The sequence below is a fragment of the Panthera pardus genome, unplaced genomic scaffold (assembly GCF_024362965.1).
Source record: "Panthera pardus isolate Hobbes unplaced genomic scaffold, ASM2436296v1 HiC_scaffold_27, whole genome shotgun sequence".
NCBI lineage: Eukaryota > Metazoa > Chordata > Mammalia > Carnivora > Felidae > Panthera > Panthera pardus.
This window is the reverse complement of record NW_026526843.1, coordinates 92,653,683-92,680,719: the sequence shown is the minus strand read 5'-3', so window position 1 is coordinate 92,680,719 and position 27,037 is coordinate 92,653,683. Positions and strand designations below refer to the sequence as shown.

The 27,037-nt window shown below is 37.9% G+C and overlaps 1 protein-coding gene across 3 annotated transcripts in view; it reads left to right on the top strand.

Moving 5' to 3' along the window:
- Nucleotides 1–27,037, top strand: part of PRRG1 (proline rich and Gla domain 1) — a 315,720-nt gene that overhangs the window by 220,402 nt on the left and 68,281 nt on the right. For all 3 annotated transcript variants that reach the window (XM_053891723.1, XM_019438453.2, XM_019438454.2), the window contains exon 2: nt 12,792–12,842. In XM_053891723.1, the coding sequence (XP_053747698.1) occupies nt 12,792–12,842 (51 nt within the window). The remainder of the gene's footprint in view (nt 1–12,791; nt 12,843–27,037) is intronic.

Genomic DNA, 27,037 nt, shown 5'->3' with positions numbered 1-27,037 from the left:
TTACCCAAATCTGAGGATAACTGACAAGCAGATGGAAACAAAGTGTTATTTTCTTCATTTGCATAATTTGCCTAATTTTGCTTTCTAGATTTTAAAAGGTTAAGTATCCAAGGAATTCGGTAATACCTGACCGCACTTTTGATGTTGCTTCCTTGTGTATATCACTGGAAGGAACAGCATCTATAAATATTAATACATTGCAGGGGCACCTCGGTGGCTCATTTGGTTAGCCTTGGACTCATGATTTTGGCTCAGGTCATGATCTCACTGTGAGTTAAAGCCCCACATTGGGTTCTGCACTGACAGTGTGGTGTCTGCTTGGGCATCCTCTCTCCCTCTCTCTCTGCCCCTCCCCCACTCATGCTCTATTTCTTAAAAAATAAACTTAAAAATATTAATGCATTGCATATGTTAATTTAAAAATTTATTTTATATATTATGATTTTATAATTTATTTTATAATATATTCAATACATACTACTTATTTGTTGTAAGTATTTGTTTCTCAAGCCTTTATGTCAGTTATACATTGAGGATAATGGGCTAGCAAAGTGAATGGCACATAATAAGTACCTAAAGTTAGGGTAATTGAAGAATTAATTAAACAGCCTTTTTGGGAATAGGTTTCTTTATAAATGTAGAGGTATTATTTAGTGCTTTCCCACTACATTTAGAATAAAATCCAAACTTTTCCCCCAGTAAAGCTTTGCACGATTTGACTGTTTGTCTCTGACTCCAACCTCTTCTCTCTTGCTGGTGATGGTGAAGCCAGACTAAACTTATTTCATTCCTCTAATACCTTATGTTCCTTTATGTATAGTTAAAAAAAAAATTATGACTTCCCCAGAGCCTCTAAGCTTTATTAGGACAGGAATCACATCTGTTTTATTCACCATCAAATCCCCAGTGCTTACCAAAATTCCTGAAATGTAGTAAGTGGTAAGTAAATACGTGTGGAATGACTACGTACATGGTTGACAGAGCATTGGACTTGGTGTCAGAAACTCTGGATTAAAATCCTGGCATGTGTTCTGAGTCTTGATCTAGATGCCACTTAATGCAGGTGTATTTGTGAAGTCATTGAGATATTCAGTTATAATGTGAGCACTTTTTAAAAAATTTGTTTTGAGAGAGAGTGAGCACAGGTGCACAAGTGGGGGAGGGGCAGAGAGAGAGGGAGAGAGAATCCCAAACAGGCTCCTCCTCACTGTCAGCGCAGAACATGATGGTGGGGCTCCATCTCATGAACTGTGAGATTATGACCTGAGCCCAAATAAGAATTGAACACTAACTGACTCAGCCACCCAGGTGCCCCAGCCTGAGCACTTCAGATGTGAATATGTTGATAAGTCAGAGACAACGATCCTGGGGTGCCCCTACTTACTAATTATGTGAACATGAGTGAATCAATTTCTCTGAAGTTTAGTTTTATCATTTATTAATACATCTTATTGTACCTGCCTCATAAGGTTGTTGTAGCACTGATAAGATGACATGTGAAACTGCCTTATTGTTGTAGATATAAAACATGTACTCGTTGAGTCATTATTATTTGAAGCGGAGAAGATGCAGAGGGAAAGCACTGAGAAACCTAGTTAGAATAAACCCATCTCTTACAGAAGAGCCCTTTAGGCAGCTGACCAGACCTGGGGCTTTAAGAGACACTATGAGGAAAGAATGGACTCCGTCTCATCTCTAGCATATGCAGGAGGACCCTTAGGCCCTCTTAGCCTTGAAAGTAAGAAGGAGCTTTGGGGCTTAGGGGAGAGCAGGAGACTAGGACTGGCAGAGCCCTTACTAAGATGGCCAGAACTTAATGTAATGGTGTGTCTGAGTACAGTGGAGGACAGTGAAACGATTGACCTGCCTAACCAGTCATGAGAGAGACATGTAGCTGAAAAATAAAGCCAGCTTTGACGTGCTGCTTCTCTACAAATTAAAATGTAGCTTGTAGTGTTTCAAAACCAATGAAGAGCTGGATATAATTGAATCTCAGGATTACTGGAAGAGGAATCATTACCAGGATTGGGAGTTTCCAGACTATGATGGTCACTGGAAGGCTGGGAAGAGGGGCAAGTACATGTAAGGGGCATAAAAAGTGAGAAGGGAAGCTCTTAAAGAACTGATGGTACACGTTCCAAATTTAAATAGTAGATGCAGCCGAAGCTAGAACCTTAAAATAAGATTTTATTCTTAAAAATTTAGCTCATAAAATATATATTATTTTATCCTCTGTCTTAAGTAGCAATAGTAATGCTTAATGTATTGAACCAGATCAATAAACTAGAAAATGAACCACCAGAACTAGATTGAACCAAGACATTTTGGGAAAAGAAAATTGTTATCATTGTCATAAGTCCTGCTTAATGTGCATTTATTATTAAGAACTGTTGTGTTATCATTTAATGCTCCTACCAAGCCTATGGAATTAGAGTTACCATTAATAACCCCATTCTAGATGAAGAAACTGAGGCTTAAAGAGGTTAAATAAGTTGCCCAAGGTCAGATAGTTAGCAATTGACAGGGCACACCTCAAACCCTCGGTGTGTGTGGTGGCAAAGCCTATACTCTGACCTGTTGGTGGAACTTGTGTCAGGATGCGTATAACCTACCACTATTTGAAAGGCGGTGGTACTAGAAATCAGCTTTGTTCCAGCATGCCTTCCATATATATAAGAAATCCACACAGAGAAGAAATCCTCTAAACTGTAGACTGTGGAATCTGATTATACTGGAAGAGTATATATAACATTCTCTTACTAGATTGTAGGTTCCAAAAAAGCAGAGAATTTGTCTCTTTTGTTTGCTGTGGTTTCTCTAAAGCAAAGTTTCTCATCCTTGATGTTTTTAACATTTTGGACTGAATAAGTCTTTGTTCTGGGAGGGCTGTTCTGTGCATTGTAGGATATTTAGCAGTATCCTTGGCCTCAGCCCACTAGATGCTAGTAGCACTCCTCCCCGGTTGTGACAAACAAAAATATCTCTAGATATTGCCAAATGTCCTTTGGTGAGAAGATTGCCCCTAGTTGAGAATAGCTGTCCTAAAGAATAGAGCAGTGCCTGGCAAGTAAAAGACACTCCGTAAATATTTTGTAATTGACGACAGGAATAAACATTGTTCTACAAAGTGTACTGCTTGTGATGTTCAAAATAACTGGAGGAAACCCTGAAAAAGTTTGAGAGTTTTAATAGTTACACATTTTATATGCATCAGAAAAAAAAAAAACGAAAACATATCAAACCCATGCTTTCATGTACTATTTTACAGGACAGGGCTAAAGTGGATACTGAAGTAAAAACACACGAAGTTAAATAAGCACAGACGATAAATACATTTAGCAAAAATCATGAGATTGCTTAAGGTGGTATGTAAATGACTAATTTGAAGCAGTGATCTGTACTAAGGGAAATTTACACAAACATAGTGTGTCCTAAATATACCTGGTATGACAACTTCTCCTAAGTCTGGTTTGTATAGGCCATTAGAACCCTCATTGGGAATGATCTAGTGCCCTGCACATACTAAACAAGATGTAGAAGACAAATTGCTTACCCTCTGAGAATTGGACAGTCTAAGAGATACTGTAAGGTATGCACATCTGTATGAGATAGCACCTAAATTTCATATTGTATGAGAGTTCAGAGGAAAAAGAGATTACTTCCTGTTCAAGTAATGAGGAAGGGCTTCACTGAATTTGAAGGATGAATGGAATTTTAGCAGGTGTAGATAATGCAGAGGAAAAGAGCAGAGGCATAGAGTTTAAAGCATATTTAAGGGATGAGTGGAGGCCATTTTGGCTGGAGTGTGGTATAACTGTTAAGAAAGGTGGAACCTGGCTATAAAGAGTGTTTAATGCCAGGCTGGTTAAATCCATGGAACAGTGATTTTTATTTCCTAAAGTCTGGCCAACAGTCGCTCTGTTGTTCGTGTGTGTGTGTGTGTGTTTAATTTTTTTAATGTTTATTTATTTTTGAGAGAGAAAGAGACAGGGCATGAGCAGGAGAGGGGCAGAGAGAGAGAGGGAGACACAATATGAAGCAGGCTCCAGGCTCTGAGCTGTCAACACAGAGCCAGATGTGGGGCTTGAACTCACGGTGAGATCATGACCTGAGCTGAAGTCAGATGCTTAACTGACTGAGCCACCCAGGTGCCCCTGTGTGTGTGTTTTTTAAGTGTGTTACCATTCCTATAGAAGTAATATTTAGCTTGGATGGAGACCTGAGAATCAAGATTGACAAATGCTCCTACTCAGAAAGTCAGAGAGGTATTAAAACTAGAACACACACACACACACACATGCACACAACACACACACCTGACAAAAGAGAACAGTGCAACAGGGGATCAGAGCAGTAAGAGCAGGCTAAATCCTGGCCATCAGAAGAAGCATGTTGGTAACCTGCAACTGGGGGAGTTCAGGGTTTGGGAGTAATGTGGACTATAGGCCTTGAACCTCATATCTCTGTGAGGAAGTTTTCTTTAAAACAAGTTCTGATCTTTGGAAGTTTACCACTAGAATACTTGGTGAGGCAGCTGACAGGTAATACTGATTTTTGCTTCCTTAGTTTCATCTTCCCCTGGAAGAGAGCTGCTTCCAATACCTGTTCCCTCCATTATGTTGACCTCTGGAGAGGCAAGTCCTCTTTGAAAGTCCTGGCCCATGCCTGGCAACCCTTTCCTTTGTAGGTCCTCTGACACAAATGCAAGTAGGCTTGATTCTTTTCAAAAAGGCTTTATTAAATATTAAGGAAGAAAGAAGAAATAAAATATAAAAAGTCTTATCAGATTTACCTAGCATCTCTGATAGCACTGTACTCTCATCAGTCAAATCTCCTTTCCCTGTTGCCATCAGAGATACCTTCTCAAATTCCAAATTTTGCCATATGACTTGTCTGCTTAACTCTTTCATGATTTCTCATTTATACAGGGATTCTTTACACAGTACTTATTTATCTGACTTGGAGGAATTACAATTAAAATTAAGATGATACTTGGGAAGGGTAAAGGACCTTCCTGTGAATATGTATGAGAGTTCCAGCTCTTTGCTAGATCCTTCCCCGAATAGCTTCATCTGAAGGGTCAGGGGTCACTATATTTCAGACCCTGCTTCCTGTGGTGCTGGCTTTCTGATGAGGTATATCTAGTTTGTCTCAGGGGGAAATCCCAGTGGGTGAGACTACAGCTGTCTACCTCAAGTCAACCTGAAGAGTTTGACCCTAACCCATTTTATAAGTTGGTGTTCTGCATAAGATTTTTTTGAGACCGGTCTGCAGCTTTAAAGGTGGGAGAGTAATGAGAGAAACCATTAGATGTTTTCTAAAGTTCCTTTTGGTTCCAAAATTCTCTGAGAACAGCCCCCCTGACTTTTTTCTTGATTCACTTTATGTTAGTTTGCTCTATACAATTAATACCTTGTTAGGAAATAATGAAATTTCAGAGCTGCAAGAGGCTTTCATAGTTACCTTGTCCAGTTTCCCAAACTCAGCTCCAAAGAAAAGGACTCCTGAGAAATATTGGCTACTTATAAAAAGGATTATGTAGCCAAATATACTGAGAGACTATACTTTGATCACATTGCTAATTAGCATTTTTTTTAAATTTAAATTCGAAGTTAGTTAACATACAGTGTAGTCTTGGCTTCAGGAGTAGAACCCAGTGATTCGTGTCTTACATATGACACCCAGTGCTCACCCCAAAAAGTGCCCTCCTTAATGCCCATCACCCATATATCGCCCCCCCCCCCCCCGTTTTCCAGCAACCTTATTTGTTCTCTGTGTTTTAGAGTCTTTTATGGTTTGCCTCCTTCTCTGTTTTTATCTTATCTTTCCTTCCCTTCCCTTCCCTTATGTTCATCTGGTGAGTTTCTCAAATTCCTCATATGAGTGAAATCATATGGTATCTGTCTTTTTCTGGCTGACTTATTTCACTTAGCATAATACCCTCTAGTTCCATCCATGTTGTTGCAAATGGCAAGATTTTGTTCTTTTTCATCACTGAGTAGTATTCCATTGCATATATATACACCACATCTACTTTATCCATTCAATATCAATGGACACTTGGGCTCTTTCCATAATTTGGCTATTGTTGATAAGGCTGCTATAAACATTGGGGTGCATGTGCCCCTTTGAATCAGCATTTTTGTATCCTTTGAATAACTTCCTAGTAGTGCAATTGCTGGGAGTATTTTTTTTTTGATGCTATTATAAGTGGAGTTATTCTTTATATTTCAGACAGTTCATTGTTAGGCTATGGAAACAACTTATTTTTGTATGTTGATTTTGTGTCCTGTAATTTTACTGAATTATTTTATTCTAACAGGGTTTTTTTTTTTTTGAAGAATCATTAGGATTTTCTGTATACAGGATCATATCCTCTGCAAACAGAGATAATTTTACTTACTCCTTTCTAAGTTAAATGCCTTTTATTTCTTTTTCTTGCCTGATTGCTCTGTCTGGGTCTTTAGTACTATGTTGGGTAGGAGTGGTGAATGTGCATTCTTGTCTTGTTCCTGATCTTAGAAGAATAGCATTCAGTCTTTGATCATTGAGTATAATGTTAGCTTTGGGCTTATCTTATATGGCCTTTATTATGTTGAGGCATGTTTCTTTCATACCCAATTCAATGAGAGTTTTCTTTTTTAAATTACCATGAATGGATGTTGAATTTTTATCAAATGCTTTTTCTGCATCTGTTGAGATGATTATATGATTTTTATCCTTCTGTTTTATTTTTGAAGAGTTTGAGCAGGATTAGCATTAATTTTTCTTTAAATGTTTGGTAGAATTCACCAGGGAAACCACCTAGTCCAGGACTTCTTTGTTGGAAGTTTTTGATTACTGATTCTATCTACTCATTATTAGTATGTTCAGATTTTCTATTTCCTTATGATTTAGCCTTGGTGGGTTATATGTTTCTAGGAACGTATCAGTTTTTTCTGGGTTGTCTAATTTGTTGGTGTATAATTGTTCATAGTAGTCTTACCCTTCATATTTGTGGTGTTACTTGTATGTGTCCTATTTCTGATTTTATTTTTTATTGGTCTAGCTAAAGATTTGTCCATTTTGTTCATCTTTTTAATGCACCAACTTTTATTCTGTTAATTTTTTCTATTGTTTTCCTATCTTATATTTTATTTATTTCTGCTCTAATATTTAGTATTTATTTCTTCTAACTGTGGGCTTCGTTTATTCTTGTTTTACTATTCCTTGAGGTGTAAAGTTAGGTTGCCTTTTTGAGATTTTTTTTTTCTTGAAACTTCATCGCTATAAACTTCCCTCCTAGAACTGCTTTTGCTACATCCCATTGGTTTTCTTATGTTGTGTTTCTATATTTTTATGTCTTAAGGTTTTGTTTTAATTTCCCCTTTGCTTTCTTTTTTTGTCCATTGATTGGACAAGAGTGTGTTGTTTAATTCCCATGTATTTGAGAAGTTTCTAACTGTATTGATTTGTAGTTTCATACCACTGTGGTTATATAAGATAGTTGATATAGTTTCTGTCATCTTGAATTTGTTGAGACTTGTGGCCTACCATATGATCTATCATAGAAAGCATTCCATGTGTACTTGAGAAGAATGTGTGTTCTGCTGTTGGATGGAATGTTCTGTTTATGTCTGTCTGGTCCATTTGGTCTATAGTGTATAAATCTGTTCTTTCCTGATTGATTCTCTGTCTGTATGGTCTATCCATCACTGAGAGTGGGTATTAAAGTCTTCAACTATTATTGTATTGCTGTTTATTTCTCCTTCTAGTTGTGGTAGCATTTTTTAAATGTATTTACATGCTCCCATGTTGGGTGAATAAATATTTATAATTGTTATATCTTTTTAATGAATTGACTCTTTTTTCATTATATAATGACCTTCATTCTTGTGACTATTTACAGCTTAAAGCTTATCTTGTCTGATAAAAGTATAGCTATCCCTACTTTCTTTTGGTTATCATTTACTTGGAATGTCTGTTTCTATCCCTTTACTTCATTTTATATGTGTCCTTAAAGTTCAAGTGAGTCTTTTGTAGACAGTGTGTCATTTGGATCCTGTTTTTAATCCATTCAGTCATTCTGTGTGGATTTTTTTTATTGGGAAATTTAATCCATTTAAAGTAATTATTGATGGGTAAGCACTTACTAATGCCGTTTTGTTGTATTGAATTCTGCAGTCATATTTTTTTTGCTCTAAGATTTGATGGTTTCTCTTACATTTCTCATTTTGTTCATGCCACTGTTTTCCTAATTTAATTTAGCTATCTGTTTTCTTGTAGTTTACTGACATTCTTTAAGAAGATCATTCTGAATTCTTTTTCAGACAATCCATAGATCACCATTTTATTAGGGTCAGTTATTGAAGCTTTATTAGTTTCTTTTTGTGGTGTCATGTTTACCTGTTTCTTCATGATTCTTGGTTCTTTGCATTGGTATCTCAGCATTTGTTTAAGCAGTCTCCTTTTTCAGACTTTACAGGTTCACTTTAGCAGGGAAAGACCTGTCACTACAGCTTGGGGGTACTGGACAGGTCTTGTGGTAGCCTCTGTGGGAAGGCAGGGTTTGCTGTTGGGGTCTCTTGTTTGGTGCGGCCATTGCCCGTGCTCTGAGGTTGGGGCTCCATGTTCAAGCAGGATGACTGGGCAACTATCTTCTTGTTTGGATGGGCTTTTACTTATTTATTTATTTGTTTATTTATTTAATATTAAATTTATTGTTAAATTGGTTTCCATATAGCACCCAGTGCTCATCCCAACAGTTGCCCTCCTCAATGCCCATCACCTACCCTCCTCTCCCTCCCACCTCCCATCAACCCTCAGTTTATTCTCAGTTTTTAAGAGTCTCTTATGGTTTGGCTCTCTCCCTCTCTAACTTTTTTTTTTCCTTCCCCTCCCCCATGGGTTTCTGTTAAGTTCCTCAGGATCCACATAAGAGTGAAAACATACGGTATCTGTCTTTCTCTGTGTGACTTTTTTCACTTAGCATAACACTCTCCAGTTCTATCCACGTTGCTACAAAAGGCCAGATTTCATTCTTTCTCATTGCCAAGTAGTATTCCATTGTGTATATAAACCACAATTTCTTTATCCATTTGTCACTTGATGGACATTTAGGCTCTTTCCATAATTTGGCTATTGTTGAAAGTGCTGCTATAAACATTGGGGTGCAAGTGCCCCTATGCATCAGCACTCCTGTATCCCTTGGGTAAATTCCTAGCAGTGCTATTGCTGGGTCACAGGGTAGATTTATTTTTAATTTTTTGAGGAACTTCCACACTGTTTTCCAGAGTGGCTGCACCAGTTTGCCTTCCCACTGACAGTGCAAGAGGGTTCCCATTTCTCCACATCCTCGCCAGCATCTATAGTCTCCTGATTTGTTCATTTTGGCCACTCTGACTGGCGTGAGGTGGTATCTGAGTGTGGTTTTGATTTGTATTTCCCTGATGAGAAGCGGTGTGGAGCATCTTTTCATGTGCCTGTTGGCCATCTGGATGTTTTCTTTAGAGAAGTGTCTATTCATGTTTTCTGCCCATTTCTTCACTGGATTATTTGTTTTTCGGGTGTGGAGTTTGGTGAGCTCTTTATAGATTTTGGATACTAGCCCTTTGTCTGATATGTCCTTTGCAAATATCTTTTCCCATTCCGTTGATTGCCTTTTAGTTTTGTTGATTGTTTCCTTTGCAGTGCAGAAGCTTTTTATCTTCATGAGGTCCCAATAGTTCATTTTTGCTTTGAATTCCCTTGCCTTTGGGGATGTGTCAAGTAAGAAGTTGCTGCGGCTGAGGTCAGAGAGGTTTTTTTCCTGCTTTCTCCTCTAGGGTTTTGATGGTTTACTGTCTCACATCCAGGTACTTCATCCATTTTGAGTTTATTTTTGTGAATGGTGTACGAAAGTGGTCCAGTTTAATTCTTCTGCATGTTGCTGTCCAGTTCTCCCAGCACCATTTGTTAAAGAGACTGTCTTTTTTCCATTGGATGTTCTTTCCTGCTTTGTCAAAGATTAGTTGGCCATACGTTTGTGGGTCTAATTCTGGAGTCTCTATTCTATTCCATTGGTCTATGTGTCTGTTTTTGTGCCAATACCATGCTGTCTTGATGATTACAGACAGCTTTGTAGTAGAGGCTAAAGTCTGGGATTGTGATGCCTCCTGCTTTCGTTTTCTTCTTCAATATTACTTTGGCTATCCGGGGTCTTTTGTGGTTCCATACAAATTTTACAGTTGCTTATTTTAGCTTTGAGAAGAATGCTGGTGCAATTTTGATTGGGATTGCATTGAATGCGTAGATAGCTTTGGGTAGTATTGACGTTTTAACAATATTTATTCTTCCAATCCATGAGCATGGAATGTTTTTCCATTTCTTTGTATCTTCTTCAATTTCCTTCATAAGCTATCTATAGTTTTCAGCACACAGATATTTTACATCTTTGGTTAGATTTATTCTTAGGTATTTTATGATTCCTGGTGCAGTTGTGAACGGGATCAGTTTCTTTGTCTTTCTGTTGCTTCATTATTAGTGTATAAGAATGCAACTGATTTCTGTACATTAATTTTGTATCCTGCGACTTTGCTGAATTCATGTATCAGTTCTAGCAGACTTTTGGTGGAGTCTGTCAGGTTTTCCATGTATAATATCATGCATCTGCATGGGGCTATTAATTGTGCTCTGCAGTCAGGTGGGGCCACTAGCTGGGTTCTGTGAAGTCCCAGGCTGTGTTCCCTGGCAGTATGGTGCCATTGGTTGAACTCCTTGATTGGGCAGGACTGTAGGCTGGGCTCTGCAATCATCCCTGGTTGTATGGGGTCTCAGACTGGGCTCTAGAACCATATGGTGCCACTGGCTAAACTCTTGTGTTTGTATGGGACTTGCAAGTTCGTGCCCTAAAGTTGAGTGAGGCTGCATGTTTGTCTTCATTATCATGTAAGCCATTGGCTATGCTCAGGTGGTAGGCAAGGTCATTGGCTAGGCTTCCTTGTCCCTTGGGACCACAGTCTATGCTCCTTGATTGGGTAGGGTTAACAGCTTGGTTTCCTGTCTGGGTAACGCCACAGGTTATGTTCAACAATTAGACAAGGTGAGTAGTCTAGGCTCCTCTGCTTATCGGGGTTGTAGGCCAAGCTTCTCAACTGGATGGGATTGTAGGCTAGGCTGTGTCTCACAGTACAATAGGCTGTGCCCCCATGTTTCCCAGGCCACTCTTCAGGCTCCTTGGTTATGTGGGGTCAGAGGCTTTGGTGAACAGTTGGGCATGGCTGCTGGTTTGACTCCCTGGGGGAGCAGAGCTATAGGATGAGCTCTGTGGTCGCTCTAGTTCCCTGGCTGGGCTTCCTGGATGGGTGGAGCTGGAGGTTACACTCAGTGCTAGGGCAGGACTGGGAATTTGCCTCCCTTCTTGGGCAAGGTGGTAGAACAGGCCCCCCTGTAAGTATGGCCCACTGACTGGGGATGCAAATCAGGCAAAACTCCCAACCAAGTTCTGTAAGCCAGAGGGGGCCCCTGGCTCAGCTCTGTGGATAGCCAGAGCTGCTGATTGGGATCTCTTTTTAGGAGTGCTGCTGCAAGCAGGAAAGCCATCAGCCAAGACCTGAACACAATTTGCTGTAAGCCCCACCCCCTTCTCCATCTCTGTCCCCAGTAGTCAAGCCCTGCACATTCTTCCAGGGACCCCTGTGAGGCAAGACATGAATGGGCTTCCTGGGAAGTGTCCCATGTGCTGGGGGAGCTAAATGTCTGCCCCGGGCTCTCTTTTCCCAGTATAGAAACTGTAGGCCCTGGTGGGGGGCTCTCATTGTGTCACTGTGCCACTGTAGGGGAAGGGCAGTGGTGTCAGAGTGTGTGCAGTCCTCTTACCCTTCTAATGTGGGATTTTGACAATGATGTTTCTTCTATGGATAGTTGACTGTTGGTCTTCTTGTGAGGGAGACTATAGTTGGGAATGACCTGTATGGCCATCTTGATGATACCATTCTCCTATATGCTTAACTTCAAGTAGGCTATACATTCCTTAATGGGACAGATAGATTACGTCTTATAATTTTGCCTCTCTGGTGCTTAGCTCCATGTTGGGAATGTGGCAGGTGAACAATAAATGTGTGGTAATTCTATTATTGAGCCCTGTAAGAAAGTGAAGCATTAAGGTATGAATTGGCTTCTGTGTGTACATTTTCAACTTTTAAAAACAGAATTGCTGTTCCTCCATGTATACCTGCATTTGGATTGTGTGTTTTTTCCTTCAAAATCTCTGTTGTCAGTAATTCATGGATATTGATTCATAGTCTTTATTGGTAATAACTCTGTGGGCTGCTTTGCTTCAGGGGTTATTTAATTAGGGTATTGCTGTTTGACACTATTCAAGATAGTGTTATACCCTAAAGGGTATTGGATTTGTCACAGAATGACACTGAAGAGAAGCCAGGGATAGGCAAACTAATAACATCCTAGGTTGGCTATTATAATTGGGTTTTTTGGCTTTTTTATCCAATATTTTTTGTTTATATCACTGCCTTCCTAAGAAATAAGCATGTGACCAATTGGATGACTTTTATATGGCAAGGGCAGAAACTAATGGTGGGCAAATAAGGACATAGTAAGTTGATAACAGATAGAGTCCATGCCTCCAGAATGCTGTGTTTCTCTAAAGTTAGATATCTATTTGTGATGAAGAAAACATTTGTGTAAGGGGGCAAGATTGGAATGCACTAAAATGAAATGCTCATGTTGACCACATTAGCTTTAATGGAACTTATTTGATATAGTGACTCAGTCTCTGTGAATCTGACTATGTGTATGCGCTGTGTTTTATACAGGGAATCATCATCCAGGGACCTGCCAGAGACCACAAGAAAACATGGGGAGGAGTAAGTTTCTCTTGCTTTTAAATAATTTAGACTTTCTCCATATTAATCTATATATACAGGAAATCAAATTTGCAGCTCAATGTGTTTTTTTTTGTGAACATCTAAATTGTATTTCTGGTTAGTGTTAGAAAGTTTTTGTCTGAAGCAGGGCTATGCAGAGAAACACCAACAGACCACATGCTGCTCATTGGCAAGGTTTTTTTTTTGTTTTTCCTCTTTTCTGAACATCTCTCAGTACAGGGAGAGATGGCTCAAGCTTGATATCTATAGACCTGCCTTAATCCGAGCTTCTTTGTAACTCTTGGGAAAGTTACTCATTTGCTTCCATTGGTTCCTAAACCTTGTTGATAATTAAATAAACAAAAAAATGATTCTGCTATGCAACCAATGACAGTATTAAAAAATTCATTGTTAGGTTGATTTATAAATGGTTTTGATTTCCCCTAAAATGTTAAAGCCTGGCATTAAGAACCATTAGGTGAATTCCTCTGATTTTTCCTTTCTCATGAGACTATTTATGGGCAGGAGACAACAGACAAATTCAAAGTCATTTTATTGTTAATAGTAACCAACCACCAGTGACTTCATAAATAATCCTAATCAACATAGACCATAAAAGCAGATGCATAAAAGACCTCAGAGGGAGACTTGGGGTTGTGTAGTATAGTGAGAAGAGTACTGGGCATAGAGTCAGAAGCCTGAAAAAAATTCTACTTCTAGTACTTTGATCTATTCCTAGAGTTTCCCTATATCTGCTTGTCCACCTCAAGTGGGGTTCGTATATTCTGTACTTCCAGCTTCAGGAAGTTGTGGTTGGCATAATGTAATGATACATATAAAAGTGTGTTGGGAACTCTGAAGTATAATAGAAGAGAGCAGTGGTATCTGCTCATTCTTGTCTTTATTGAATAAGTGTATTTTCATTGGTTTTGTCTCTTAACAGTTAAAATGAAGTTTTTTGATCAGATGTTTTTGTAGGCAGCAGGAATGGGACTAGGGTTATGCAAGTGATAGAGAGTACCTCCTTAATATTTTGTGCTCTAAGCACTTTGCCTGCCCCACCTTAGTATGGGCCCTAGAAGGTAGCCCCAGGGACTATGGATCAGTGATGGAAAGTTTCTTCCTGAACCTTGTTGAGTCAGATTTTGCCTCTTTTCTCCAGTGATTTCTTTAGGGATTGATTAGCCCCAGGGATTTTGGTTTTTTCCCAACCTCCACAAAATATGTCAATCTCCTGATAGTTTAGAAGTGTAAAAAAATTGAATAAATTTAGTTTAGAAATATAAGAAAATGAATACATTTAAAAAGAACTGTTGAAAATTCTGGGACTAATCCATGCCATGTTCTAACCCTAAGTCAGCTGTCAGCACAAGTTTCTGGAGTAACTCATTGTGGCTTGGTCCTTACCTAATCTTAGGCTTCAGGTGGATTTTGATAATGTTTGGATTGTTGGATTTCATCATGACCACATGAAGAAGAAAGCTGCACTGAGAGCAACACATTCCTTGTCTCATCTCTTCCTTTTCAGAATGATCCTCGGGTCATTAGCAAGGAGATCTTTAGGAGCTTACTTTAAAGGTGCTTCAGCAGGTGTTTATTTAAATGGTCAGGCAACTAATAAGAGTTCTTGATAAAGGATAGGGCATGGTACTGTTATTTGCAAAGATGGGCATATTTCCAACCTGGAGATGAAGTAAGAGAAGTGCTCCCAAAAATGCTACTTTACAAACACCTGGAAACTTATAATAGCAGCATTTTGACTGTTTGTGTTGTCCACTTTAAAAGCATTCTTAACATCCTGAGTCTTGAAGCCTCTCCATCCTTTACTCTCTAAGCTTTACTTAGCTTGCCTGATTTCACTTGCTAATTGCTGTCACTGTTAGTGGGAGAAAAAAGATGGTACTGTGTGGTAATTTTTTTTTTCTTTTCTGGCATCATACAATGAATTTTTTACTGGATTTGGCAAAGATTCTGACAAACATAGCTCAATGTGTCATACAAAGGGGCAGCAGAGGAAAATATCACAAAGACATGGCACTAGCCTCATTAATGAGGAGGCTTGGAAACAAAGAACACAGCTGGGAAACCAAACAGTGTAGGTGAAAAATTAAAATTAATATTGAGGTGAATTTCTTTTAGTATCCTTTGATACTGGATGAAGAAATTATTTATAAATATGTTAATGAATCATTCTTTTATGTGACATGAAAAAAATTGTAAGCCATGTCTTACAAATGGTGATGGGAGGATAAGAACACACTTTTGTATTTAATTTCTTATGAGACCACCATCACTGTCCATTTTATATCCTTGAAATCCCATTTACTCTACATATATCCCATATATGTTATATATATGTATTTATGGGATATATATATATATATATATACACACATATATATATATATACACACACATATATATATATACACATACACACACACATATATAGTAAAATGGGATTTACTATATATATATATGTAGTAAATATGTATATGGGATATATATACTATATGTAATAATATACTATATATTTATATTCTATATAATAGTACATGGTATTTAAATATGCTATATTTAAATATATATTGATAGTAATTTCATATAGTATAGCACAGTAAATTATCTATTATATACTATATTTAATGTATGGTATGTATATTATATTACATTATCCTATATATAGTATATAGTATAATATTTATAGTATATATATAGTAAATATATTTATATATAAATATATATATATATATATATATGAGTTCTGAGCTAGGGCTTTGTACTTAGGACTTTTTTTAATGTTTATTTATTTTGAGAGAGAGAGTGAGAGTGCAAGCAGGGGTGGGGCAGAGAGAGAAGGAGAGAGAGAATGTCAAGAAGGCTCTGCACTGTCAGCGCAGAGCCCGACATGGGGCTCAATCCCATGAACTGTGAGATCATGACTTGAGCCGAAATCAAGAGTCAGGTGCTTAACCGACTGAGCAATCCAGGCACCCCTGTATTTAGGACTTTTAAGAATATATAATTATTTTGATATTAACAAGTATCTGTGGAACACTTCATAACTCTTAGATATTTCTCATATGTTATCTTACTTGAGTTGTAAGAGAACTCTGTGATGTAAATTAGGGATATTATCTTTAGTTTATATATTATAAAACTGAGGGTCATGAGAGAAAGTCGCATCTGAAGTCCACATTCTATAAAATGAAGAGCCATAGCGCAAACTTAGGTGTCCCTATGTCCTATGCAGTTTTTCTTTTCTTTCAATAAACCATGTTCTGAATGCCCTAATCATTAGTAGTGTATAAAGTCAATTAAAAACTTAGGAGCTATCTGTTGATTTGAAAAGTTTGGAAGAAAATGTTTTCAAAGATCTACGGTGACGTTCATATATTTCTTGAAGCATGGGGGACTGGACAGATGGGCAAAGAGAATTTGGCTCACCATTTATGATAACAGTTAAAACATGTGTATCAGATGGTGGAGTGCCTCAAATATCAAAGTCTTCTGAGCAGCGGGGCACACAGCCCAGTGTGAGGTGCCTAAAGTTAGAGGCTTAAGACACCACTTACCTGGTAAAAGCCACCCTTTTTGTCGTTGTGGTTTTTCTTAACAGGAAGAATATAATACATTATGGAACACCAGAATAGTATGAGACAACAAGGGGAGATGCTGTTACAAAAAGGAACAGCATGTATGAATAAAATCATAAGATTTTAGTGGAGAATTACTATTTGCACAAAGAAGAGAATGTGAATATTTTACAAATGTGTATAATAGGCTCACAAAATACTATGTACATAATGATCGAGTATTTATTATTTTCAGATGGAAATTAAAACTTTATTCTACCTTTTCTACCTCCCACCCCCTGAGCAACTGGTATATTCATGACAAAATGACAAGTCTCAGTACTCCACAAAGCAATTTCTTGGGATTTTTCTTGCTAAAAATTTTGGAGGTTATTGTTTTGTACAATGTTTGAGTAGAATTTGATTTTTTTAAATGTTTATTTTTGAGAGAGAGAGAGACAGAGCATGAGTGGGAGAGGGGCAGAGAGAGAGAGAGAGAGGGAGAGAGAGACACACAATCTGAAACAGGCTCCAGATTCTGAGCTGTCAGCACAGAGCCCAACGAAGGGTTCGAACTCTTGGGAAGGGCGAGTTCATGACCTAGGCCGAAGTTGGACGTTCAACCAGCTGAGCCACCCAGGTGCCCCAAATGTGGTTTTTTAAGTCATACCTGTTTTGCATCTGAACTTTTTTTGTTAGAACGTAGTTCTCTTACTGTATGTTCTAAGTGCTCTAGCGGCAGTTCATGGTATTTATTAGTCTAATATATAGTTATTGATTGTTAAATTTACTGTCTTTACGTTAGGAACAGTGCTTATGGTAGAAATTCATTATGCTGTCTCAATTATAGCAAACCTGTTTTACAAAATAGGAATAATATTTAGCCATAAATTTTCAAAAGGGTTAATTTTGCTTTGTTGTATAGAGAACAATGTCTGGAAGAGCTGAATGATGGCAAACAGACAGGTCTTATTTGTGGAGAATAATTAAAATAAGAATATGAAGATAGCTTAGCACTTTTTGTTTCTCCTCTTTCATTATTTAGTCTGTGAAAATAGCTCTTACCCTACCCAGGGTCTGTAAAATCTTAATCTGAAAAAGTCAGTTTCTGTCATCATATTCTATACCTAATGGTAGCTTAATGTCCTTGATGTTCTAGTATACATGAACATATCATTGTGCTATAAAAAAAAAAGTGGCAAATGTGCCAGTTACAGCCTCTGTTTTTTTTTTTATTAAAATGTAGCAGCATAATTTCATTGGGTCCCTGGATGTGCTTGGCTCCTTTTACCCCAAGAAACCCAGAGATGTTCCCCCACTTATCAAGACTTAGTGGACAGAAAGATGGTTTACAGCTACCACAGTATATCTGTCTCTAAGCTCTTGGATTCAGTGCTGAACTACTGTTCAGTTGAGGCCAATCCTAAACTTTAACTCTGAGCATACAGCTCTATATTGTCAAACAGAGAATGAACATTCAAACTGACAAGCCTTGTAAAGTGACTGTCTCTTAATGTAGTGTCTAATTTTATTTCACAGCTCCCTGGTTTATAGTTCAAGTAAAGGCACACATTTAAAGACAATTAATTATTTCATTTTCTGGCCTATATTAAATTTCAGAGTCTCTTTATTACGGTAGCATATTCATGCCTCTGCAGTTTAGATGATGTCACCAATTTATCGTAAACCCTTACCTTCATAATTTTATAACAGTAATACAGATCTGCTTGGGGTTGACAACAGCCATTATTTTTTCCTGGCAAGTCTTTCCCACTAGGAAAATGAGTTAACTATTGAAGGGTCAAGCTACTTAAAAAACAGAACAGGGGCGCCTGGGTGGCGCAGTCGGTTAGGCGTCCGACTTCAGCCAGGTCACGATCTCGCGGTCTGTGAGTTCGAGCCCCGCGTCAGGCTCTGGGCTGATGGCTCGGAGCCTGGAGCCTGTTTCTGATTCTGTGTCTCCCTCTCTCTCTGCCCCTCCCCCGTTCATGCTCTGTCTCTCTCTGTCCCAAAAATAAATAAAAAACGTTGAAAAAAAAAAATTTAAAAAACAGAACAAAACAGAACATCTCATTGTAATGCTTGATGCTTTTTGTCTTTGATGCCTTTTACCTGTTTAACAAGAAAATAACCTTTGGTACATAAGTTAGGCTTCACTATTGACATTTTTTTCATTTGAGGCAAAATTCACGTAACACAGAAGTGACCTTTTTAAAGTGTACAACTCAGTGACATTTAGCAGCGGTTTAGTGATGTTTAGCAGCATCACTGGCATCTCCATACTAGATGCCAGTGGTTCCTTCCTCTCCAAGTTGTGACAACCAAAAATGTATCCAAACATTGCTAAATGTTCCCTGGGGGTGCAAAATTGCCCTGGGCTGAGAACCACTGGTTTAGAATAAAGGAAAGTAAATCTTTAGACATAAGCCATAACTCACATATTATGATGTTTTTCATAGAAGTAACTTGAGTCTAAAGGAGAGCATTGTATGGTTCTAGAAACCAAGGTATAGCCCTGGTTCTATAATGAAGCAGCTGTATCCTTGGGTAAGTTACTTAACCTCTGGACTTCAGTTTTCTTGTCAGTAAAATGAAGGGTTTGAAATGGGTCCGTGGTTTCCAGTATGCTCAGTGAAGCACCGACTTTTCTAAAGGGTCCCTGAGGAGCCACCTTACAGGAAAGGAAGAAAACAAAGTGCTCCTGGTATGTAGCACCTCCCCTTCAGATAGAGAAAGCAAAAGTTTGCATTCTGCTTTCATTTCTAGAGAAAATTCACATATAAACAGTATTAATTTCACCAGTAAAAATTCATTTCTGAAATCTGTGTGCTAATTAACAAAGGCACTAATTTGTCATTGAGAGTCTGTTTCTTAAATCCATCATGCTCTGCTGTTGTTGGCAGAAGAAAAAGGTAGCTGAATGCAATCTTTGCCATCTGAAATGTGACTTTTTGATTAACTGTAGAATGTATTCTATTAGGACACTTAATCCACTCCTACAGTCTAGATTACAGCTGACTATCACATGGGTGGTATTACACTGTCTGTTGACAAGTTGTAAAGCATTCACTATAACACAGGTATTTAATACCATATTTCATATTTGGTGAGTTCTGTCTACATCTCTTTTTCCCATTAAATGGTGATTATCAGTTATAGTTATTTCCATATTCTTCCATATGGGACAGAACTGTAATCAATGTAGATAGAATCCATAAACTAAAAGGAAATTTTTATGGTTGTAAGAAGTGTAAACACTAAAACCAATGATCTTCTTGCTGATACAATCAAGACGTTAGTGATAGGAGAAATACCTATCTTTGGAATTCTTCTGTTTTGATGATTTCACCTGATTGTGTGCTTAATTTTGACTTGAGTGCTGCCATCTACCATTTCATGAAGAATTTTTTAATAAGGAGCTATAAATTATAAAATTCCTTCAAAGAAAACTTGGCCTTCTACATTTCTTTGTGAGAGAATCTGTTTTACCATTTCTCTGTATCTCATTATTCCTTATTAAGCATAAAATCATTGGGGTGCTTGGGTGGCTCAGTCGGTTAAGTGTCCGACTTCAGCTCAGGTCATGATCTCATGGTTCGTGGGTTTGAGCCCTGCATTGGGCTCTGTGCTGACAGCCTGGAGTCTGGAGCCCGCTTTAGATTCTGTGTCTCCCTCTCTCTGCCCCTTCCCTACTCCCGCTCTATTTCTCTCTCTTAAAAAATAAATAAAACATTAAGGAAAATACATAAAATCATTGGACAAGAGACATCTGAATATATGATGTAAAATTTGGCTTTTAAGAAAACCATATTGAGTTAGTAAGACTCATTCTGGGGAGAACCATGTTTATTTTGTTTTTAAAGAATATTGACTTTATAGACATACATTACCTCTGTTGTTTTCTCTTTTATAGAAATCCATTTCTGGCATTTGCTCCACACTTACTCCCGGAAACCTGCCTGTTACCATCTGGCATTTTGTTGCATACCTCCGGAAGCACAAAGATACATATTTTTTCAAGTCTTAGGTACAGATTATAACCACCACATTGTCCTTAAGAAGCAGCTTCGGGATATTAAAGATACTAGCAACAATTATTTCTTCTCTCAAACCCTGAGACTTCCCACTTTGATTAGCTCAGTCCTGTCACTTCAAATTATTTTTTAAATATCTGATTTCTTATATGGGTTTCAGCTCCCTAATTTCGATGAAAACATGTATATTCTACATACCATTCTAACTAAGCTATACATTTGTGATATCTTTATTGGGTACATGAACACCACCATACAACAAATTTTGAATTATAAACCTACCTGCTATGAAAAAAATTAACCTTTAAATTCTACAGATAGGTTACAGAGGTGAAGTACAATTGGGAAACACTTTATTTTTTTCACCTTATCAAGAAATAGGAAGATGGTCTGGCATCTTTTTAGTTTGCATAATTTTGTTTTTTAGTAAGTGAAATGTCACTTTGGAATGTGGGAATTTGTTTTCCTAGGGAAACTTATTTCCATCAGTCTGTGATAAGAAATACCATTTAATACCTTTTTCAGCCAGAAAAAACCTTGAAGGCATTGTATGCATGCCCAACTGAGTAAATAATAGTACAAAATGGCTTACAAACAAGAAAACAAGGAATTATGAGTATGACACTTGATTATTTTTTTATATAAACCTGAGCACGGGGTTAGCTGGGGAGCATGCCTTGTTGATTTTCTCTTATTATTTATTTATTTACTTACCTACATACTTATGGTTTGGGGGGGATGGTGTTTGCTTGGCTGTAAATAGCGTATTAATATCTCAAAAGGATTTGGATAAGATACACTATTCCTACTCAACAAAAACCTTTCCAGTTATAAAATTCTTCAGAGTTACAACTGAAAGAGCCTAAGAAATCATATACAACACCTTAGCTTCACTAATTAGGAGAAAAGCCCAGATAAATTAAGCAAGAAAATTCAGAATCATGTAGCCAGTTTAGTGCTGGACCTGAAACAGGAATCTGCATATTCTGAGTACAAATTAAGGACCTTTTCACCATATCACACTCCTATCATTTGCTGCAGTTTCATTGGTCTCAGTACACGGTTGCTGAAAGTGGTAAATGGATATTGGCTTCAAAAAGTTTGTCTCAAAAGGCAATTTTTATGTGACAAACAGAAAAGCTCAAATAAGTGGATGGTTTAGTATATTCTCTCTTTTATGAGAAATTCACAACTAAACAGGATATTAGAAATTCATTCAGAAAAGAAAAACAGCTTCCTGGTTAGTGTGTGGATCTATTATAGACTCAGTCATTGGTGTGCCAACATTTACAGACATGGTCTAGGAATAAACTTTCCATTAGAATAAATAGACTTTGCAGATCTCTGATGCTTACCTTTTTAATAAGTGTTAAAAAAAAACTTTCTAAAAAGCATTTTTTATGGAACTAGTTCTAAAACAGACCCTATAATCTACTTCCTTCCTAAACAATATCCTGAACATCATATGGCCCTTTCTTAGTAACTCAGATTCATTATAAACATAATCACTGATGCTCACAGCTTTGGGAGTTGTTAATATGGGAGGTGGTTAGAACCTACTCTAAATAACCCTCAAAGGGTCTTCTCTCTTTGCCTCTGCCTTCAGATTAATCAGCTTTCACTTCTTGTTGCTGTCCGTGTGTTGATCTAGTTCAGCTCACCTCTGCCCCTTCTACCTTTTAGCTGTAATGTGCAGTGAGGCTTTCAAGTCTCATAGTCAGGCTTATGGATGAAGGTTGAATAATTTGATCCTTGATGAGTCTAAGGGAGCTGGGGCTTCCTGTAGGTAAAGCATAAGATAAATTATAATGTAAGACCTTAAAGGGTCATCTCTTGTTTCTGAGTTCATGAGACTAAGTTTATTTGAGTGTTTTCTGCATAAATGATATATTACTATCACAAGGATTATGTAAAATATTGAATAGCTACCTGAACTATCAGATAACCTCAAAATGAATAGAAAGTAATTATTCAGTATGTTTTGTTGTAGCTGTTCCTGATACTCTTTATATACATACATACATATATATATATGTCATGTGTGTAATTTTCTTTTTTTTTTTTAAGTTTATTTATTTTTGAGAGAGACAGAGATAGCGTGAGCCAGGGGAGGGACAGAGAGAGAAACTCTCAAGCAGGCTCTACGCTGTCGGCACAGAGCCTGACACAGGGCTCGAACTCACCAAACTGAGATCATGACCTGAGTCGAAACCTAGAGTCAGACGCTTAACTGACTGAGCCACCCAGGCGCCCCTTGTGTTTAATTTTCATTTCTTATTCTAGCCTTAAGAGCTTCATTGTGGTCTACTGTTAAAATTCTCAAAAAAAATTTTTTTTAATGTTTATCCAATTTTGAGAGAGACCGACAAAGCATGAGCAGGAGAGGGGTGGCAAAGAGAGAGAGAGAGGGAGACACAGAATCCGAACCAGGCTCCAGGCTCTGAGCTATCAGCACAAAGTGTGACGTGGGGCTTGAACCCATGAACCATGAGATCATGACCTGAGCCAATGTCAGAAGTTTAACTGACCGAGCCCCCCACACACCTCTATTGTTAAAATTCTAATAATGATAGGCTGTCCGCGTACACTTGATCAAACTTGAAGTTAATAAAAGTAAGCATATAACTTATTGTAAAGGGTGCTTCCTTATGATTTTGTTACAAGTGTTAGATCCTTATAAATAAGGACTAGAAATAGACCTTAATTTACGTTCTGAAGAATTTCTGAAAAAATTGTTTAAAGTTTATTTATTTTGAGAGAGAGTACGTGCATGTGTGTGTGTGCTCACAGGGGAAAGGCAAAGAGAGAGGGAGAGAGAATCCCAAGCAGGCCCCATGCTGTCAGCGCAGAGCCCAACACGGGATTCAAACTCTTAAACCATGAGATCATGACCTGAACTGAAACCAAGAGTTGGATGTTTAACCGACTTAGCTACCCAGGTGCTCTGAATTTCTGAAATTTTAAAATCTCATGATATCTCCCAAATATTTATTAATCATCAAAGTATATTGTAGCCACTAGGCAACATTAGGTAATTGGAAGAACCTATGAAATTCTCATAAGGCTTTAATAGTGGCTAAAGGTATGGTGCAGAAGGAGAAAAATGGCTCCTAAGGCCATCTTTAGTCACAGAGGACATGCTTTGTCTTCAATTGTGAACCACCAAGATATGTCTAAGATAACCTTGTTTTCTGGGGAGCCAAGGCACACGTTTACTGAAAATCTTTGCTACTCTACTGATCATAGAGCTGAGAGTAGGCTGCATAATTAGTTAAGTCAGATGCAAACCATCAATCTGTACATTTTTAATAAACAGTCCAGACTAGTGCTGAGTGCCTCCAAGAGAGTTTCAGACTTAAAACAGCACTTTATAAAGCTAGTACATTTCATTCCAAACTTGACCTAGGAGACCAAACTCCCGGGCATCCCTAGTATTAAGCATACAGATTCCCTGCAAGTTAACCCTATCCTTATTCATTTATTGTGTATTTTCTGACTGTATTTTTATTATCAGTTTGGCAGATCTCTTGTTTTTCCTTTTATGGATTAACTGCCACTGTGACAGTGACAATTCATACTACTATTTATTGAGCATTCATTCTTTGCCAAGCCATGAGCAAAGTATCTTATGTACATGACTTCATTTATAACTATGAGATTGGTGCTATTATTTCAATCTCACAGATGAAGAAAGCAAGCTTAGGGTTTTTGCTTTTCTCACATAGCTGTCTACTTTAACAACTTTTTCTTAACTTTATAAATGTGGAACTGATGTCCACCACTGAACGAGCTTGGGATACCAGTGAGATCACATTTGTTACTCAAACAACCACGGCCCCTGGTAATACAAGAATGTCTTTCTTCTTTCCCTGTCAAACCCCATTCCCATGGGAAATTTAAGAACTCTAGGATTACACATTAGGTCTAGAAGAGTAGGTCTTGACTCTTGCATTGAAGAAAAGATAATGGAATGCTAGATTAGTTTGTGCAAAGTCCCCATTTTCTGTTACTCTTGATCTTCTTGCTACTGTTGCTAGTATGTAGTCTTACATCAAAACCCGGGCACCTAAACCAGGCTTTCTGGTACCCAGAACAGTTCCAGGGACACTAAGGGAATCACCACAGTAATTGAGACATAAGTTGCCCTAGCTGGGCTGGCAGTAATTTCTAGCAGTGCTAGAAAATGAAAAGCGAACCTTTTTATGTAGCATTTCACTTACCTGTGCCCACTCCATAATACAGTAGGCCTGATTTCCCAGTGTTTGAGCCATTTAGTGACCTTGTTGTTTCAGTTTTTATATCTCTGGTCTCTTCTACAGGCAGACTCCTAGAACCAGGGTGGCTAACTGAGGAAGAGCTAACTTAGTATAATCTACGACTGAGTGATGTGGCTAGTGATGTTAATCTTATGAGTAATTTATATGAGAGGTTCTGTAACATTGAATCTTCCAAAGGATCTTTGTTTCCTTCTTCAGAGAAGGAACTTCCCCACCCGTTTAAGCTTGGAGTGCCTAATAGATTTGGGAGGCCAATGGCAAGATTCCATGTGTCTCCAGGCCGGAATTTCCCAAACTTTCTGAATTTATGGTGCCTTTAATTGTCAGAGTGATTTTTTTCATAGCAGCCATAGGTTGAAATAAATGCCTAATAATTCCATTTATTAAGTAATTAGGTCCAAACAACTTAATAAGTATTTATATCCTGGCAGCTTAGTAGCCATTTGGAAAAGTAATATACCTAAATTGAAAGAAAGGAATATTTTTATTTCAACTTTAATTAGGCATGCAGTTACTTACAGGATGTGTGTGCCTCTTGGGCACTGTCCAACTTCCCTAACCATTGGAATCGTATTGGATACGGTCACCTCCATTTCCTGTTCCATATTGCTTTTTCATACAGTATGTTTTTTTAACCACAGCTGAAAATCCATCTTCACAAAGGAAATGAATATTGGAACTATCTAATGATGAAAATGTTAACTATCTTAAGCTGGTAGTTTGTGTGGTGTGCAACAGATCTCGAATATCAATGCATTTCCTTCAGAAATACAAAATATCTGCTCATTCTCCATGAATTTGCTGCAGCACCCTCGGGGCCCTTGGTGCATAGTTTGGGTACCAGTATGCTAGTTCCTTGCCAAACCAAGAAGCATCTGGCTTTGCCCTCTTCCCCAAACAGTATGTGTCTAGCTACTCCACTTCTACATAACTATTAGGGGAAATCATATGATTATTTCAGAACAAAAAATGTTGCTCCAAGGGGAGCATAAATAGAAGTATCCTATACATTTCAAAAGATAGTTTCTCTTGCTAAAAAAGGATGTTCAAGTGCTGTCTCACTAGAAACTTTGCCCTAAATGTATTTATTTCACAACCATATATTATGTTTGCAGTGCTGCTTCATAATTAGAGACACAGTCCATGGTTTCTCAGCTTCTAGTGACTTAGTCTTAAAGCTCCTCCCATTGTGCGTTTTCATTTACTCGACGCTTATCAAATTCTATTCTTACCAAGTTCTTTACCAGGTATTATGAAAGACCGGTTGGATCAAAATACTAATACACAGACTCTGCCCTCAGGAAGCTTACAGTCTTGAGTTTTGATAGGCGTATCAAAAATAATAATATAGTTTAATTACTTGCTGTAATTGAGTTATATGCAAATACCTAGAGTCTGTAGCACCTCTAATGACGCGGATAGTAGAACCTGGAGAAAGTTTTTAGAGGCTGTTACATCTGAATAGAATAGGAGTTCATTAAGCAGATGAAATATTAGTACACAATTAGGCATGAAACAAATGGAGAATGGTAAGATTTGGTTTGAATGGAGGGATAAGGTGCATGGTAGGTGTAGTGGCTGAAGAAATTGCCCAATAGCCATATCTTTCCTATCTTTCCCCTTCTTTCCATTCCTGTTGCCACCGTTCTAACACATGGCCTCATTATTTCTCAGTCTGGTCTCTTGTCAGCAGCCTCTTACGTAGCCTCTCTCCCTTGAATTTTCTCTTCAACCTACCCATAAATCTGTTGTATTTATACATTTTTCTAAGTAATGAAGTATTGGTCTAAAATCTTGAATGCCATCAAATAGTTTGAATATTTTAGCTTAATATTAAGTGCCTCCATGATATGGCTATTGGCCCCCATTTCCAATTTTATTTTTCACTTCCCATTTTGATTCTTACACTCTGCACCTATTGACCACTCACTGTTCCTTATTTATGTCCCTTGTTTTATTCAGTTCCAAGCCTTCGCACTGTTTTGTTTTCCTAGGATGTCTTTCCTCACCATCTTTGCACATCCCAATCTTACCAGTCCTTAAAAAGGCCAGACCAAAAAAGCTTTGCAGGGGTCCTTTAGGTCATCTAAACATACCTACCCAATAGAACTATGCCTGCTTTCTCACCTTGAGGAGCATCCACCATGGTTAGTCTTGTATTAGAGTTCTTGGTATATCTCTTTTATCTTCATTATCGTTTACACTGAAGAACCTTGTGGGCAGAGGCCTCTGCTAGTCATTTTTGTAACTTGCTATGATCTCCTTGTACATAGTCTGTATTCAGTAAATATTTCCTAAGAAAAAGAATT